The following is a 17,786-nucleotide window of genomic DNA, read 5'->3' as shown; positions in this document are numbered from 1 at the left end:
GGTATCGATATGTTGCGTCGATAATAAGAGTTGCATGCAACTTTATCGCGTCAAATCTGTTCTGACGACGCAACTTTATCGCGTCAGATATTACGTGACAGAATCCATTTTGTATGCCACCGTAAGATGAACGTTAAGATGTGACACTCCCCACTTTGGAAATGGCTAAAACCTGTATTTCGTAATAATGATTTCGTTTTAATTTATGATAATCGAAATTAAAAGAGATTCAAGAATTGTAACCCTGAATCAATAGAATATTCAATGATGTGGCGATATCCCTATGCCTAACCAAGGCCAAAGAAATCTTCCTTGTTTTTAAAGCTTTTCCTTAAGTGGTGTAAGTTACTGTAAAAATAAGAAAGTGAGACGCAACAGTAAGTATTCAACCTTGGTTCGAAATTGCCTCATTTGCTTTTCTATAAACTCTTAAAAAACTAGTGCATGTGAACTTGTGGAATATCTAGAAGCAATCATTATTTATAGATAAATAGCTCAATATAATAAATAAACTATAATTGCAGTGCATAGTTTAAGGTTGCTGTTAGAATCATAGTAGTTTCCTTTTTATTTAATAACAGGAGGTTTTTAGCTATGGCACTGAACATACTGAAGCAAATCGCTGGGCATGGAAGACATTTAACTCGGAGTTCACAATATTTCAGAGGTAGTACTAGGATACTTTCCATTGGACAGCCAGCTTTAAGCAAAAAAGAGTAAGTCAGTCCTCATTTTAATAAAGTGTGTCTTTGAGTGATAATTATACTGTTTTAGGGTAGAGATCACATTCTTGAAAGCAAATGGAGAGAAACTAAAAGCTAAAGGCAAAATAGGAGATAGTTTACTCGATGTTGTAGTAAATAGCAATTTAGATTTGGATGGTTTTGGTGCATGTGAAGGTAAATAACTTATTAACTATCTCATCTGGTTATTCCACTATGAAACCATTGTTAATAAAGCATATAAACATCTTGGTTTTGTAACTAGAAGCTTCAAGCAAACAAGATCAATTATAATGTTAATCAATACATTGGTCTGACCCAATTTAAAATAAGCTTAAGTTATTTGGTCACCACAGACAGTGGTACATATTAACAAAATTGAAAAAGTATGAAAGAGATTTTTAAGATATCTATACTTTTAAGAGCTCACACTACCTGTCCTTACATGATCTCATATGAAAATATGTTCACCAAAAAACATTATTAGATTAAGTATTAGACCTACTTTATATGACATATTATTTATTTTTAATATTGTTTTTAATTTGAAGTATAAAAAATATTCCATAATAAAGAACTTATCTTTTGTAGTTCCTAAAATAAACTAGGAAATACAAGGCAAAAAGCTCTTTCAATATTTAACTTCAAGTAGTTCTATAAATATAGTGATGTATAATAATATGTATATAACATCATACTAAAATGTGATATAGATTTTTTTTAATAGCTCTTTAAGATAAAGTCAATTTGTGATTTTAGTCTTATTATTATATTTTTTCTTACAGTTTAGACTTTAGAGTATATGCAGGTATTTGTTTTTTGTTTTCTCTCCCTATTTTATCCCAGTGAGCAATTTTTACATTTAATTACATTTCCAATGTGCTTTTAAGAGTTTAAAATATAGATAAATAAATAAATTTCTATATTATGACAGTCTACACTCTTATCAAGTAAAATTGTACAATTTTACAAGTGCATAAAGGTATGAATTTATTATTGAATGAATAAATTTAAATTAAAATAAGTTACCATTAGTATTAGGAATGTAAGAACTGAGACATTTCTCAAATTGGTTAAGCACTTTGCTCTTGAAGTACATCATCAAGAGTTTATTGGAATTAATATTTAATTTATTCCAATAAACAGGCACTGTTAAATACTGATTTTCGTTGAACTGTATAGTTTTAATGAGTCCCTTTCTTCAAGTGTTTAACCTAATTTATTGGTTCAGTATTTATTTATAAAGTATTAAATAACTTTATTCAATGTCCTGTACTTTTAGGTAAAAATATTTTAATATTCCACAGCATAGACTAAGATCTTTTGAACTTTTTTACATTTTCAAACTACAAATTTATTTTACTGATTGGTTACATTTTTGTTCTTAATTGTTGAAAACTTCTGTCATTTACCTCCATACAATAGTACACTGTTGAAAGTATTTCTGAATATTGTAATATCAGGTGTAATTTGGTAGCATTCATTAATGATGTGGTTGTTCCTTAAATCTATGGTATCAGCTTGATGGTGTACATTTTCTATTTCAGATAATCTTCATAAAAAAAATCAAGGAGAGACAAATCAGGTGATTTTACAGGTCATTCGATAACCCCTCTACTCTCAATCCACCTACTAGGAACGAGTTTCTAGTAAAATGTCAAATTCCACTGCACGACGACGCTTAGCTTAAATTTAAAAAACGAAGCGCCATTTGCACAATGCAAATGTTCCATAAGATTATATGAGTAAAAAAGGGTCTCGTAATTTTTGTAGGACATTCAAAGTATCCCAACCCAGGAATCTCCTAGGATTGCACAGATGTCCCAGAAAAATTTTAAATATTTTAAATAATTAATTTCTGTCAATACAAAAGTTGGTATTAAGTCAATGAAAAAAGAAATAAAACTGTATAATGCTTTACCACTAGATACAAGAACTTTAAGTTTAAAAACAAAGATGTAGCCTCTTGTGTGAATGTACCTCATACTCTTTTGAGAAATATTACACTCTAATAGGAACATAACTATAACAATGATTGAAATATAAATAACTTATCTTAACATTTTAAATTTAGCCCACTTATTATTCTGTAGCAACTTGTCCTAGACTTGCCTATAATACTTTGTATTCTGCAATATCAGGAGAAAAAAATAAAGTCCAAATTTGTGTGCTATTAGGGTTGGATTGGGTTGGCGTAAGTTTTTGTTTTTTGAAGTGGGTCACTCTAGCCCTAGATATATACACATATTAATATATTTTTATAGGAAATACTTGAACATATTTCATTGACTATTTATTAATACTGACACAGGAAATTGTCTATTTTAATGGTAATGAACCTATTTAATAAGTGACAAACAATTCGTTTTATTACTTCCGTGGTAAGAAGTAATTCTTTATTCATGTCTATGTTAACTAAACAGTATTGGTGATAAATACTTTTTTTCATATCTACAAGACAGGACCCAGCTGTTGAAATTAAGGTGTTAAAGTCCATATTACTCCTGGTGGTGCACCACTGAGCAGCAATCTTACTCCATATTATCAAGGGAATTACTACAAGCCTAAAAATATTCATGATAGCACCCATCTGCAGAGAGATTGATGTATTATCTCTTTGGTGCACTACTAACAAACTGTCTCTCCAAATACAAAATGACATTTTTGAACCGCAACAAATAATATTGGCTTTATCTAATGCTGAAAATTAATATTAAGACTCCCCGATTTTACAGTTTGGTTTTACATTTTGTATTTCTCACTTGTAAACTAAAGCAACATCAATTTGTACAATATAAAAAAAACATTAATTATAATTACTAATGATTTATCAATATTAGTGTGAATTGACCTATTTAAAGCGTTTATCGACATAATGTGTTTGTCGACAATTTTAAATTGTTTTTAATGACTTTAAATAATTCGTATTGCATACGTTTTTAATTCTCGTTTATTGCTAATTACTAACATTTTAATGATTTGACTGTGGTACGTTTCATCAGGAAAGTTTTTTTGACCAGTTTATTGGTAGTAATGAACCATCTTAGTATTCATATTTTGGAGTTTTTGGATATTCATATTTTTTTTCCAACTTGCTCCTCAAGATATTTGTTATTTGCAGATACAGTTTCCTCGCTTAATGAATATTTCTTCTTTGTAGCTTATTTTTTCTTTTTGCAGTGTATTTGTATGTCTTCTTAAATTTTCATTGGTGTTATCCTGAAAATGTCAATGTTGCTGGTATATACATTGGTTCGGATTTTAAAGGTTCTATAAGATCACCTCGACACCGTCTATCTTTAATCGTGGGCTAATCAAAAATTTTTAGCCGTTCTATATATCGACTGCGTCACAACAAAACGTCTAAAATCTATATTTTTTATTTTTTGCTACAGTATTAAAGATTACGATAGCACATTTCTCAAGAATATTTTGGTTTTAAAATATTAAACTGTTAATTACTTATTTGGATATTTGGCGCTTAAGCCTTTTTTCCTAGAATCGACTAGCATTTACTTTCGTCTTTTTGAAAGGCGTTTAAGACTTTTGGGTTGTAACATTCTTGACGTTTTTTGTCGGTTAGATGCACTTACGCCTTTTGAGTTTTATGATTAAAAATGTGGCTTAGATTTTTTATTAACTAATTATTACTTAATTTTTTCTTAAAATGGAAAAACAAGAAATATTTGGAAATGAAAACACAACTTATCCTAACCCAAACATAATTTTTCTCTTACTTATGGTAGGTATCAGATATTTCTATTTCTATTCTATCAAAAGAAGTTCAATCTAAAACGTTAGCACCAATCTAACTCAAATTTCATTTAGAAATAGTAATTACCCAATTACCTATTCAATAATTCAGAAAACTTTTAAACATCATCTTCTATATCAGTTTCTGGTGAAACATCAGGTAATTTATTATTTGCACTTAGTGCGAAATACTCAGCATGATATTGTTTCTTTATTTTTAAACTTTTACAAGGAACCCAAAGATCTTTCAACTTTTGTTTTTTAATATTAAGTTCGGAGTTGTACCCTCAAAGAATGATCTCATTTTTCTTTTCAATCCACTGGACTTCATGAGATGTTTCCATGCTGTATTCCGTAAAGACAGTTACTGTGTTAATTTCGTTTTTGCTTCACTCCTGAGATCTCACTCATCTTTTCCAATCCGTTAAAAGTTTCCTAGGAACTGACACCGATTTCCAATCTAGAATATCTCCATAGTAAACTAGAATAACTTAATGCGGCCTTGGACCACGTCTTGCGATTCTGATATATATTTTTGATTGTCCATTCCGATGGTGCTTCAATATTCATATTTGAAATGTATCTCTCGATTACCCCGTGGACACTGTCTGACCTGCGACCAAATATGTTTTTCAAATAGTATTTTTGGATCGATCATTGACAAAACGTATTTATTTTTGAGCATGTATCCTTTCTGGGCACATGAATTCCAATATTATAATCATTCTTGAACATTTTTTTAAATGTCGAAATTTTCAATGGCACATGATTCTTCTCTTCAATTTTTGGAAGTATACATCCTATATAAGTTTGCTATACTTTTAGTTTCAGGTGGTAAATATAATTTGGAACTTGATCGTCTACAATAGTGGGAAGGTACAGCAGGAAGCGATCGAATAAATTCTTTAAGTTTACTTGTTTATTCTAAAGTTACTTTATGTTTTGGTTCTCTGCAAGCAGACTTGATTTTGAGTACGATTCTTCATTAGGAAGTTCTCTGCCTCTTTACAGGTTTTATATTGATACAGCCATTGACAAATGATTTTTTTTCTATTTTTCACCTAGTTTCTAAAATGTGGTAAAAATAGATCTTGTTTCTTTATCACTGAAGCTGTTTTTTTTTCAGCTGTCAGGACTTTTTTTGTAAGGCGTGGATTCGGAAGAACTTCTTTTTTTCTACGACTTCTTTTTTATAATTAAGGTATTTTTTAACTAGACTTAAGATCATTATATATAACATTCATTATACAGGGTGTCATTGAAATGGTGTAAAAAAATTCGGGGGGTGATAGTACTCCTAAAAATTTTTAAAAAAGTTCCTATAACTATGGGGCGGACAATGCATATTAAGGGAGTTAGGGGCACTGAAAGGGTAAATTTAAAAAACGGTTTTTTGAAATTGTAGGCTTAAAAAACGAGATAAAATTTCGAAAAAAAATCCTCTGCCATAAATTTTGACCCAAAATCAAATGGTGATACTGAAAAATAATTTGGAAAATCGGAAAGGGCAGTTTTTGCAAGGGTAGGGGGTTAATTCGTGAATAACTTTTTTTAGGTTATTTTTTTCGCAACGTGGGTTCATTTTTTAAAAACTACATACTTTTTCCTACAAAAAAGGTACTCTTGCTGCACATCGCCCAGAACGATGGTTTTCGAGAAAATTGAAGGCAAAAAGTTTGCTCTGATGGGCTGCTAACTGGTTAAACAACATAAACCTATGAAAGTTATGGGGTTTCAAAAGTAAACACGTAGTTATTAAATAATTAATTGAAAAATCTAAATTTTATGATTTTTAAAACATCTTATTGCTTTAAAAAACGAAATAAACCAATTACCAAAATTCCTTATTAAATGCATACTTATTTGATTCATTAGCCTAGTTTACACCGCGAGTACCAAATATTCAGTACGCGGACTAAAACCTCTACATATTCTCAAACCTATTAAGTCACAATTTGGAATAATTTACGTGTAAACTTGTCAACTCGCGCACGTTGAGTTTGAGAATAGGGGATTGGGTCCACGTATTGAATATTTGGTACTCGCGGTGTAAACTAGGCTAATGAATCAAATAAGTATGCATTTAATAAGGAATTTTGGTAATTGGTTTATTTCGTTTTTTTAAAGCAATACGATGTTTTAAAAATCATGAAATTTAGATTTTTCAATTAATTATTTAATAACTACTTGTTTACTTTTGAAACCCCATAACTTTCATAAGTTTATGTTGTTTAACCAGTTAGCAGCCCATCAGAGCAAACTTTTTGCCTTCAATTTTCTCGAAAACCATCGTTCTGGGCGATGTGCAACAAGAGTACCTTTTTTGTAGGAAAAAGTATGTAGTTTTTAAAAAATGAACCCACGTTGCGAAGAAAATAACCTAAAAAAAGTTATTCACGAATTAACCCCCTACCCTTGCAAAAACTACCCTTTCCGATTTTCCAAATTATTTTTCAGTATCACCATTTGATTTTGGGTCAAAATTTATGGCAGAGGATTTTTTTTCGAAATTTTATCTCGTTTTTTAAGCCTACAATTTCAAAAAACCGTTTTTAAATTTACCCTTTCAGTGCCCCTAACTCCCTTAATATGCATTTTTCACCCTATAGTGATAGGAAGTTTTTTTAAAATTTTTAGGAGTACTATCACCCCCCGAATTTTTTTACACCATTTCAATGACACCCTGTATACGACACAAGATCATTATATATAACATTGCTCTCACCCGGAACCTCTTGATTTTTACATTTTAGTCCTAAATCTATTATTTTCATCCCGCGGGAAGTCATCAAACTCTGGACAAAAATATAAAAAAGGCTTAAGCGAGATCAAAAACCCAAATTTCAACAATTATTACAATCAAGAAAAAAGTACTTTAACTTATGGCAAAGGCTTTTTCGAAAATTAATTTGTATAATAATTTATATAATTAACAGTATTTTGAAATATCCTGAACGGAGCTTTTGGTAAAAGCAAAAAAATATGCCATTACATTCTCATAAGCGGATGGCGCTTAGGCAAACCAAATAAATTAATGCGACAAGGCGTAACCGCCAATAACAAATAATTGTCGGTATTTTCTATTTGAATTAGATTGAAGCAAAAAGAAACTATCTAGACTACCAAATATTGAAAGGGTATTTTTTCATCTCAGGCGTAAGCGACCTTTCACAACGGCAGAATGGCGATTACCGATTTCGGGTAGATTGCAGGTGCGCATTTATTAGTAATAAATTTTGAGACCATAATCTCATTTTCATTATTTTGGCACTTACGCCCTTTTGTCGTGACACCGTCGATATATATAGGAGGTCACTACACTGGGACGGAATTTTCCTGATCCTGTCTTGCACTCTTTCTAATACTTCGATGTATCCCACAAAGTAGGGAATTCACACTGAGTGAAGAGCAAACTCCAATTTATGCCTAATATATGAGATGTACAACCTCCTGATCATTTCCACTGAGTGATCTTTCAAGGACTTTTTGCACAAGAGAATTTATCAAGAGAATTATCTTGATATGGGCTTCCCATTTCAGATCACTTTCGTGGGTTTGCATAAATTTAGTGTCATCTGCTTAAAAAGATATTGTTGGTTTGTATATTCTGGGCAAGGTCACTAAAATACAACAAAAACTGCAAACAGGCAAACTTATTACAGATTAAATGGCATAACCGTTCCACTGTGCACCGAAAGTTGGGAGCATAAATTGATATTTTCCACACCATGAAATTACTTTTTCCATTTACAGATAAATATATGTCCACTTTCCTGACTTACATCGATTTTTTTAGGAACCTTGACATGTTCAACATGTCATTTGATCTTCCCAAAAGACACTTATGATACTCTACCGAATAAACCATCTGACGAAGAACTGGACATGTTAGACTTAGCTTACGATCTGTGCGACACCTCGCGGCTCGGCTGTCAAATCATTTTGACTGAACAGATGGACGGTTTAGAAGTTATGGTTCCAGCCACTATAAATGATGCAAGAAGTTAACGTTTGCAAGTGAAGTGTTTTTTCTGTTTTGTATATAAATAATATATATTTTATTTTGTAGTTTTTATCAATCTGTTGATATAGGAGATAATTAAAACAATTTTATATAACAGTGAAAGCCAAGTATTTTTATTTCTTTCAATCATACACGCGACATTCAACCGTAGTAGCAAAAAATTAGAAACAATACTTTTGGTATGACTAGGTTATATAAAATTAAAAAATGCAAATAAAATAAAATCTGGTTTTTGGCTAACTATTATATGAAATATTTACAATTAACGATCTTTACGATATATAAAAGTTTTGTGATGCAAATTAATGAGAGGAAAAACCAAATTTTAAATAGCTAAGCAAAAATGAATCAATATAAAGTGAAGCAAACTTAATGTAGCGCATGAGTTGCCCCAGCAATGGAGGTAAAGTTATGAGAAATTATATTTAATTTACATTTAAATGTGAATTGTGCATTGAACCATAAAGGTATTTTTTTAAGCACTTTTGTTCAAATAGCTGCAATTTTGAACATTATTCAGTTGATAGTGGCTGTAAATGATAATGGGGACAACCTATTAATAATACAATAAAATACGCTTATTATAAATAATTAAAATAATATAACGTTTAAAATACATAACAATATTTAAAAATCACAATATCATCACGAAATACTCGCCATTTCGTGGACTAATGGCTACGTTTAAAACTCACCATTGAGGAGATGATAAAAAATCTATTTGTTTAAGACCGAAAGGGATCAAATAAATGACTCAGTATTTGATCATTGGCTACGTTCTACTCCGGATAAAAAATACTGCTGATCGTTTATGGTTTCATAAAAAGCCTCATTTTTAAATTAAAACCTATCCTAAGTTGATACCTTGTATCCAAGAGCTCAAATCGGTTTCGTTCTCACAATTTACCACTATTTCTTGAGGTGTATCACTATTTAAAATAAGTTGTGCTACCGTCCGACCAGTCAAATAGGCTCCGTGAACTGTTGAATAGAAATTACTGTGCGTGTGTTCGCCAGCAAATAGTACAACAGGCTAAAAATAAAGAAACTTGTGTTTACTAGGCACCACACCAATTAAGAAAATATTTCTTCAATCAAAACGTTGCTTTATATCTAATTGACTGGAATAAAGAAAAACGCTGTAACATCTAGATCTGCTTATGCCAGTATAAGCCATAACATATAACAAAGAATATATTAAATTAGATACTTTTCCCAAATAATTTTCTACAAAATTCGTCCTTTTTGAAACCTTTTCTACAAATTGTCCGATGAAGCTTCAATTAGTACAAGTAAAATTCTGGTCATGAATCACATTTTTTGGTCATTTTTACTTACTTTGGATTCACTTTCATCAAGGTACAAAGGCTGCGCTAGACATTCTATGTCTATCTGTGAGGCCCCTACTGCTATAGCAGTATAGGAGCCCCTAGTATACTCTTGCCTGTGCCAACTGGTACTAAAATAACCCCCCCAAAAATCATTAATAATAATGAATTAAAAAATATAGTATTATTTACCACACACAGCTCTTAGGTTTAGGAATAAATGGGTCATTTAAAAACTTTCTTAGGACAAAAGTACAAGTTTCTATCACAGTCTCGTTATCCAAGGTTTCCATATACTCCGCTTCTTTGCCAGATATCCATCCCAAGATTAACGTATCGGTTATTTTACTGAACGAGTATATTTTCCGGAACCAGTTTTTGCTTATTTCGCTGCCACCGTCGTCTTCCCAAAGTAGTAAAACTTCTGTGATGCTCGGATTTAAAAATGGTCTAAAAAAATGTAATTTCATTAGTAAAAACAAATCATTTTAAGTCCATAATTCGTATGTACCTTTCATATTCCAGCAGAATCTTGTCAACAGTTCCAAAGAGCAACCTGTCAATGGCTTCCAACTTATAATCAGGTAAAGGTGGTTTGAATAATGTATTTGCTTTATGTTTTAATACACCTAAAGGTACTGTACATATCACATGCTCTCCGTAATATCTTTTGTTATTTTCACAAATTACTTCCACACTATGTGGCAGTGGTAACATTCTTTCTTCAGAGGTTTCTCTGCTATCACGGTCACTCCCGGGATCCTCTATAACTGTTCGATCTGAGTCATCCGAATCTGAGCCTGAATCATTTTCCCCTTTTTGCGTTCTGTGTCCCTTTTTTTTACAATTCCACTTGATAAGTTTAACAGGGTGTCGCCTAACGATATTATTCTTTGGTATAGCTTTTTCTAACGGTTCTAAAATGGAACTGTATCCTCTGGGTAAGGTGATATTGCCACCTTGCAGTTCAGTATAACTACCGATTTCTAAAAGGTCAATTTCATTCATATTGTCACAGCCAGAGATGCAGGTTTCCCTCTTCAGAAGGCAGTCAAATAGAAGTTCTTTTAAATGTCTCTCAACAGGGTCCTAAACATTGTTTTGGCTATAAGTTAGGAATTATAGCATGTGCCTTCACTTACCTGCACCTTATCTAAGTACAAACTAATTTCAAGTTTAATATGATCCCCTACACTGTCTATTCCATCAGGGGGTTCATACTGAGATATAAAATATTCCTCACATCTTTTTAAGAAGCAGAGGTAAGCTTCATATATTTCTTGTAACATGGCAAATGAAACTTGCTTTCCTTGTTCTGTGGCAGCCACAACCTATGAAATTAAAACCTCTCTTTATTTGTCTTGCTACCGAGTTGTTGAAATGGAACTAAATGTGTGCAAAGGGTCAAGCGGCATTTCTTTACGTAAAAATGTATTAATTTAAGTAAAATTTGAATAGTTGCTAAATTATAAGTTTTAACTCTACTTACTAAAAGGGATTAGACAGGTACATTTAGTACAACAACGGAAATTCATTGAGCTATGGAGTTAGTAAACCTGAGGTTTGATAATTGAGGTTATTTAGTCAATTAAGAATCTCATTTAATTATTGTGACATCACTGAAAGATGCACCTGAAGTCTTCTGTACTCTGTACATCTTTTTTTCCCTTGAAAATTTAGGCTGGGCTTGGATATTTCAAATATACAGTGCGAACGTAAAGGTTGGAATAAATTCATTTAAAATTCAGGGGTATGTTCAAAAAAAAAAACGCTCGGACATGTCGATTTTTATTTTTAACTGCGGGTTTTCTTACTATAATTTTATGTGGTACTATACCCAATACTCTTCCAAAAATAGCCTTTTATTGTGTTCAATCGTCAACGGTCGAGTTTAGGTATAGGACATGGTACATGAAATGTACTTAGAATTTGATGTATAACCTAAATCTAAAATAAAAAATAGGTGTTTACATTTAAAAAAATTACGTTGATGACCGTAACTTATTTTTGGGCCACCCTGTATACATAAAATTATAGTAAGAAAACCCGCAGTTAAAAATAAAAATCGACATGTCCGAGCGTTTTTTTTTTTGAACATACCCCTGAATTTTAAATGAATTTATTCCAACCTTTACGTTCGCACTGTAATGTATTTGTAATTGAATTACCAGATGCATCTTCCAACAACAATAAAACAATAGATAAATTGAGGACTGCAATACAAGGCTAAAAAATTAAGAATTAATTAAATTAAGAATTTTTCTTGAGCTCATGAAATTTTTAGAATAGTAAACAGAATACCAAACAAATTTTTCAATATGTGCTTTAGAACATGCAGCACAATATATTTGTCAACCATCAACTGACATTATAAATCAATGTGTCATACAGTTTTTTCAAAAAAATTAAAACTTGCAAAAGGGCTTTAGAACTGTGGCTGATAACTATAGGCTGGTGTCCTTCCTTGTGTTGAAGGTTTTTGAAAGATCAGTACGTATGAAACTGTTGAATTATAATCAAACATTATAATTTGGCAAATATAAATCCACCCAGATATACGCCAAAAATATCAACTAAACAAGCCATATGTAATTCACTAACATTTATTTAAAACAATTTGGATATTGATAGTAAGACAGCATTGTTCTTCTTCTTTGATCTCTTAAAAACCCAACATTTTTTTTTGCTTTTTATTATTTATAATGGTAAAAAAAATATTGAGCCACCTTCCACAGTCACTTTGTAAGATTGCAACTTATTTAGAAAGAAGATGATGTTGCAAACTGGAAGTGTGGAGGAGTATTTTTCAGATGCAAGTTTAAGAAATTTGGTGCTCTGATTCTTTAACTTGTATGTTTCATTATTGTTCTTTTATGTCATCTACTATGATCATGTTTTTAGCAAATTAGTAAGTTTACTTTGTTTTATTGTTTATGGTATATGTTTAATTTTGGTTTTTATTTTTTTAGACTATAACCTGTAGAACCTTATTGAAACTTTATGACTGTATATTTTAAGTTTATAATCATTAATATGCTTTGTCCACAAGATGTAATTATGTTTTGATAATAAAGCTGATTTTTAGTTTGAATACCTCCTAGATCTGTGCATCATTTTTCTCAGAGAGAGCAAAGAATTGTACATACAACTCAACAATCAATTAGAATACCTGAAAAACAAGGCTTGGTGGTTCAATTTGCTAATGATTACTCAGTCATCAAATTCAGGACCTCTCCAATAATACCTCAAAAATTGCTGCAGATAAGGCAACATTGTGTACAGACAGACAACAGTCTAAAATTTAATCCAGAAAAGACCAGAGACCAGATATTTAATACACAAGACTGCAGAGCCAATCAATACATTATCCTACATACAATGAGGTTAAATTCCTAATAGTAACCATAGAAAATATAATAAGCTGGGAAGGTTATATTATATGACTGTGGTTCAGACTGAATCTCTTGTTATCTTCACATTTGTTCAAAGTATTATTATTTTAGAATTCTGAAGCTTTTTAAAATTTGCAATAAAGGTCTTTATTGCTGAAACGCAAATAATTAGAGCCTTTGCACCAAGAACATCATGTATATCATGTTTTTCACAACTAGGCCTTCTAACTGTCCCTTCTTTAGCAGAGATCAGTTAGTTATACTGAAGGCACAACACATCATTTTTCCAAAAAGGTTTTTATTACACAGAAATTATAGTATTTTGTAAACTTCCTAATGAGATACAAATAATACTATACAATGAAAAATTTAAAAAGGCAGACAAATCTTGTGTACAAGTATCTGAAAAAGTAAAAAATTATAAATTCATAGAAGAACCAATCCAAATGTTCCCAAATTATAAAATTTTTAAAAACACAGGTTGATAATACTATTCTAAAAATTTATAGGTGGTTAAAACCAAATTTCTAAGAGTAAGTATATCTCCTTAGAATCCCTGAAAATCAACATTTATATGGACTCACTCCACATATGAGCAATGCGCAATTTGTGCAGAAAACTTGATAGAAATGTCTTTCAGTTTATGAATTTGGAGCCATATATATTTTGCAATATTTCATCCCCATTGACCGCAGAAAGAAACATAATTTAATTGGAAATTAAAAAGTTGATCCAAGTTATTGAGATATCATGTGATAATGATTACTTGTAGGATTCTATATATATTTTTTTTTAATGTTTATAAGTAATCTATATTATAATAAATCTGCCTTAAGGACATATAATAGTTCATAAGAAATATGAACAAATGTGATATGTGAGTCCTACCTTGTGTGGTTTTGGTACAGCCATAATGTCAACTAATCCATGTTGCATAGCCAATTCATAGACCGGATTTCCTAGTACACCGTGTATCCAGTTCGCTCCCAATTCTACTCTTTCGTTGCCAATGGGGATTTGAACAATTCGACCCCCCAATCTGCCCCTTGCCTCAAGAACTTTAAAATCTGTAAAATTATTCTTGGTGAAATGATAGGCGGCACTTAGTCCGGCCATTCCACCCCCTATGATTATGACTTTAGAGTAATTGACCTTATTATCGGTATTTTGGGTACTTTCGGGCAAATTTCTTCCATTCTGGGCCATAATTTGAATTTTGTTGAATTAATTGTTCTTGAGTAACATTTGTTTATTATTTTGAGTAGGTCGGTAAATTGGTTGACAATGACATTGACGTATATCATATGAGCCATAACCGATTCCAAGCGGTCAACCGGTAATTACCGTTCCGAAATGGTAATAACCATGCACGTCCAAGGGATGATGGTTATAATATTTTTAAGGTAGGTGACGTGACGAAATAGCCCTTTGAGCGTCATCATCTTGGAACGATAATTACCATGCTCCCGAGCTGTTTTCAAAATGTCAAATCTTGGGTGAGTGATAGAAAGTAAGGGAAAAAATAATCAATTTTGTTCAGTTTTGCTTTATATTTATTTATCATTAAATTTACTTTGTTTTCCTATTTGTTTTATTCACTTTTTAATCTTAGACAACGACAGATGACAATTTCAACCAAACACATCTAAGCGAGATCGATTGGTTATGTTTTAAAGGGGCTGTCAACCAAGGGTTCAACAACTGGTTAATTTCTTAGAAAGGCCTTTAGGTTAATTTCGGTTAGCCGCTTAGAATCGGTTCATATTTTAGCGAGTAAGAGAAGGCACTTACTCGCTTTTAACCGAGTAAGGACTCGGGTGCCTTACGATGTCTTAAGCGTTACGTCATCATTTTTTCAGCTCGAATGACGTCATGTCTTACTTAATTATTACTTAACTTATTTAATAGCTGTCAGAGCCTAATGCGAGGGCCATGAAAAATTCGCCCCGCTTAAAGCGTTTAGAAACCTACAGCGGCAATTAAGAGCGTCTAAATTGAGACCACGAGCTTTTCGCGGCGGACAGCGAAATTGAGCGAAAATAAAGCATTTGATGCGAGGTTTACCTATTAGTTAGGTACTTGTCTTTAAGGAAGAACGGTTATATTGTATGATATTTGTATCTATATTTTAAGTGCGTTCTTTATAATGTCATTATCAATAATAGCTCTGTATTGTTTCGAAAGCAGCTCTTTCATGTCACAAGATATATTTAATTGTAAACCAGGAGTCCACGATGTAAACAAGAAGAGACCAAAGCTGGGTGAATTCCACACACTTTATAAAGCAATTAGGCAGTTTCCTAATGAGGATAGATACTTTCGACTACATACTACAGAATATAGAAGATTCCATAAAATCTACCATCAAAGGGCCAAGAATTATTACACCGACGGAAAAACTATTTTTAACATTAAGGTAAGTAAATATGCTGTAATATTTTTAATAAAGTTAGCTGTTAAGTTTAGTAATTAAGCCTGGTGTCATATAATGACTTTATTAAACTACTGAATTTTTAACAACAAATTAACTAATTTTCTTATAAATTTACAAAACCCGACACAGATCCATATCCGTATGTTAATGTTTCAACCTCTTCCTATAGAGCTTGATTAAATTTGCTGCGCAAGCGTAACTTTTGAATAGGAGGCAACTTTTCCATCTGCGGCAGCAAGCACATTAAAAAATGATAGTCATCTGATTTTGGCTCAGTTTGCGAACTATTATTATTTTTAGATATTTCCAACTCCATAATTCTTAATTTCTTTTTCTCTATTTCTAGGTATTCAGCTGTTTTGCGTTTTCCAGATAAGGTTCCAGAGGTTGTTGATGGAGTACGAGACAGTGGCAGAGAACGAGGTTCTTGAGACGAAACCGATGCCCGAATTGAGTTTCTCGATGGCTCACCAGACGTTGTTATTGTTGAAGGCGATGGTTGAGTCTCACTGAATGTTTGGGAATTGCTGGAATTTTCTTGTTCGGAATTAGATTCGGAAGTGGCAGTAGTATATAGCTCAGAGTTCTCAGTTTCGTCCAAGGATTCCTGAATTAAATGATGGTCTTGAATTTCAAGGTTACTGTCTCCAGTTGTGATTATCATTTCGTCTCGAAGAAAAGACAATAATTTGAAATATTTCCACTTAACCTTAATATTAATGGCAGCATCTCCTGAGCGCGGAATTGGAATTTTCTTTAGTTCTTTTCTATATGTATCCTTTATTCTATATGTATGTATCTTTTTCTATATGTAACTGCATCGGCGCGATTGATGGCAAGCACTTTCATATTAAAAAGCCCCCAAAAAGTGGGTGGCAGTGAATACTATAATTATAAACATTGTTTTTCTCTGGTACTTCAAGCTGTGGCTGATGCAGATTATAAATTTGTTACTATTTAGGTTGGAGGAAAAGGACGGCAGAGTGACAGAGGAACGTTTTTTTCTCAAAGTTAAATAAATTACTTATGTCTGACAAATTTAATACTCCACAACCCCAATGCCTTCCGGGTTCAAATATTACATTACCTTTTATATTAATTGGAGATGAAGCTTATCCATTAAACAAAAATTTAATGCGACCATATCCATCGACAAATTTAGATGACGAAAAAAGATATTTCAATAAGAGATTATCCAGAGCAAGAGTTACCGTAGAAAATGCTTTTGGCATATTAACGAATAAATGGAGATTATTCTTTAAACAAATCGAAACAAATGTGACACATGCCAAATTATTTATAAAAGTGGCTTGTTTACTATATAATATTATAAGAGAGAAAGATGGAAATAAAGATGCTGACTTTCGTATGATAAATGAACGTAAAAACTCTACTACTCCTTAGTTATCTAGGCGAAACAATCGGGCAACTTCAAAAGCCTTTCAAATACGGGTTAAGTTAAGTTAGTTTAAAAACTACTTTCAAACTAATTAAATAAAATGGTTATAATACTTTAATAACTAAATAAAAATTTACCTGAGTAGTCTGGAAATAGAAGTTTTACTTCGTCCCACAATCTCTTAACTACATTTTTGAATTTGTGCTGATGATGGCCTTTCTTGAACAGCATTGATAAATGCTTCTATATTCATTTTATGTACGATCAAAACAAAATGTTTTGGTATAAATGCCGAAATAATACGCAACAGGTCCTCACAAGCGACGCGTCTATTTCGTGTACACACTGAATAACTTTCCAGTCAGTTTTCTTCTCAAAAAAGGAAACGATATTTTTAAAAAACTTTTATTCAGATTGACAGCAAGTACTACCAACAAATGAGCTGCATATAATTGGTTTCACCCATATTTATAAGATATTAATATACTGACTATGCAATTACGGGAATTAACAGTAAGCAATATTATACAAGGAATATACGTTATACAGGGTATATAACTCCTCCCATGCTAGACGAAAGCATATCTTAAAGTGTATGTTTTCCTAAAATAGGGTACAGTAAAAATACTTAAAGGTCTAAACATAAAACGTAAAATAAAACATTAATCTTAAAATCTAAAAATAGGGTAAAACAAACCAATATAAAAATATAAACTAAGTATAACTAGACCATA

The 17,786-nt window shown here is 31.8% G+C and overlaps 2 protein-coding genes and 1 long non-coding RNA gene across 5 annotated transcripts; 2 read left to right on the top strand and 1 right to left on the bottom strand.

The window, feature by feature from the left end:
• The first annotated feature begins 115 nt into the window (after positions 1–115).
• LOC126741000 (adrenodoxin-like protein 2, mitochondrial) lies at positions 116–8,601 on the top strand. Of its 3 annotated transcripts, none has more exons than XM_050447240.1 (4): positions 116–377; positions 582–716; positions 775–899; positions 8,272–8,601. In XM_050447240.1, the coding sequence occupies exons 2-4, from the start codon at positions 595–597 to the stop codon at positions 8,481–8,483; spliced, it is 459 nt and encodes a 152-aa protein (XP_050303197.1). In that variant the 5' UTR covers positions 116–377; positions 582–594; the 3' UTR covers positions 8,484–8,601. The 3 variants fall into 3 exon arrangements, with proteins under 3 accessions (XP_050303197.1, XP_050303195.1, XP_050303196.1); XM_050447238.1 differs by having other exon boundaries at positions 117–377; positions 593–716; XM_050447239.1 differs by lacking the exon at positions 116–377 and adding an exon at positions 384–537 and having other exon boundaries at positions 593–716.
• Positions 8,602–9,077: 476 nt separating this feature from the next.
• On the bottom strand, positions 9,078–14,505 carry LOC126740995 (peroxisomal N(1)-acetyl-spermine/spermidine oxidase). Its single transcript, XM_050447228.1, has 6 exons — positions 14,108–14,505; positions 10,970–11,158; positions 10,339–10,916; positions 10,020–10,277; positions 9,838–9,958; positions 9,078–9,532 (listed from the first exon to the last, which is right to left on the bottom strand). Exons 1-6 carry the CDS (start codon positions 14,423–14,425, stop codon positions 9,347–9,349), a joined length of 1,650 nt encoding a protein of 549 aa, XP_050303185.1. The 5' UTR covers positions 14,426–14,505; the 3' UTR covers positions 9,078–9,346.
• Positions 11,069–12,927, top strand: LOC126741001 (uncharacterized). The gene is made up of 2 exons (XR_007662081.1): positions 11,069–12,735; positions 12,797–12,927. It is a non-coding gene; the product is annotated as an uncharacterized LOC126741001 (long non-coding RNA).
• Positions 14,506–17,786: the final 3,281 nt, after the last annotated feature.

The sequence above is a fragment of the Anthonomus grandis genome, chromosome 10 (genome assembly GCF_022605725.1).
Source record: "Anthonomus grandis grandis chromosome 10, icAntGran1.3, whole genome shotgun sequence".
Classification (NCBI taxonomy): domain Eukaryota; kingdom Metazoa; phylum Arthropoda; class Insecta; order Coleoptera; family Curculionidae; genus Anthonomus; species Anthonomus grandis.
The sequence above is the reverse complement of the archived record's forward strand: the minus strand, read 5'-3'. Positions and strand labels throughout refer to the sequence as shown.

Excerpts from the sequence above, each read along its gene's own strand:
- LOC126741000 (XM_050447240.1), top strand. The coding sequence starts at position 595 with ATGGCACTGAACATACTGAAGCAAATCGCTGGGCATGGAAGACATTTA. Across the intron at positions 717-774 it reads CCAGCTTTAAGCAAAAAAGA|GGTAGAGATCACATTCTTGA; the intron begins GTAAGTCAGTCC and ends ATACTGTTTTAG. Across the intron at positions 900-8,271 it reads TGGTTTTGGTGCATGTGAAG|GAACCTTGACATGTTCAACA; the intron begins GTAAATAACTTA and ends CGATTTTTTTAG.
- LOC126740995 (XM_050447228.1), bottom strand. The coding sequence starts at position 14,425 with ATGGCCCAGAATGGAAGAAATTTGCCCGAAAGTACCCAAAATACCGAT. Across the intron at positions 10,917-10,969 it reads TGTACTTAGATAAGGTGCAG|GACCCTGTTGAGAGACATTT; the intron begins GTAAGTGAAGGC and ends AACAATGTTTAG. Across the intron at positions 9,533-9,837 it reads TTGATGAAAGTGAATCCAAA|CCTGTTGTACTATTTGCTGG; the intron begins GTAAGTAAAAAT and ends CTTTATTTTTAG.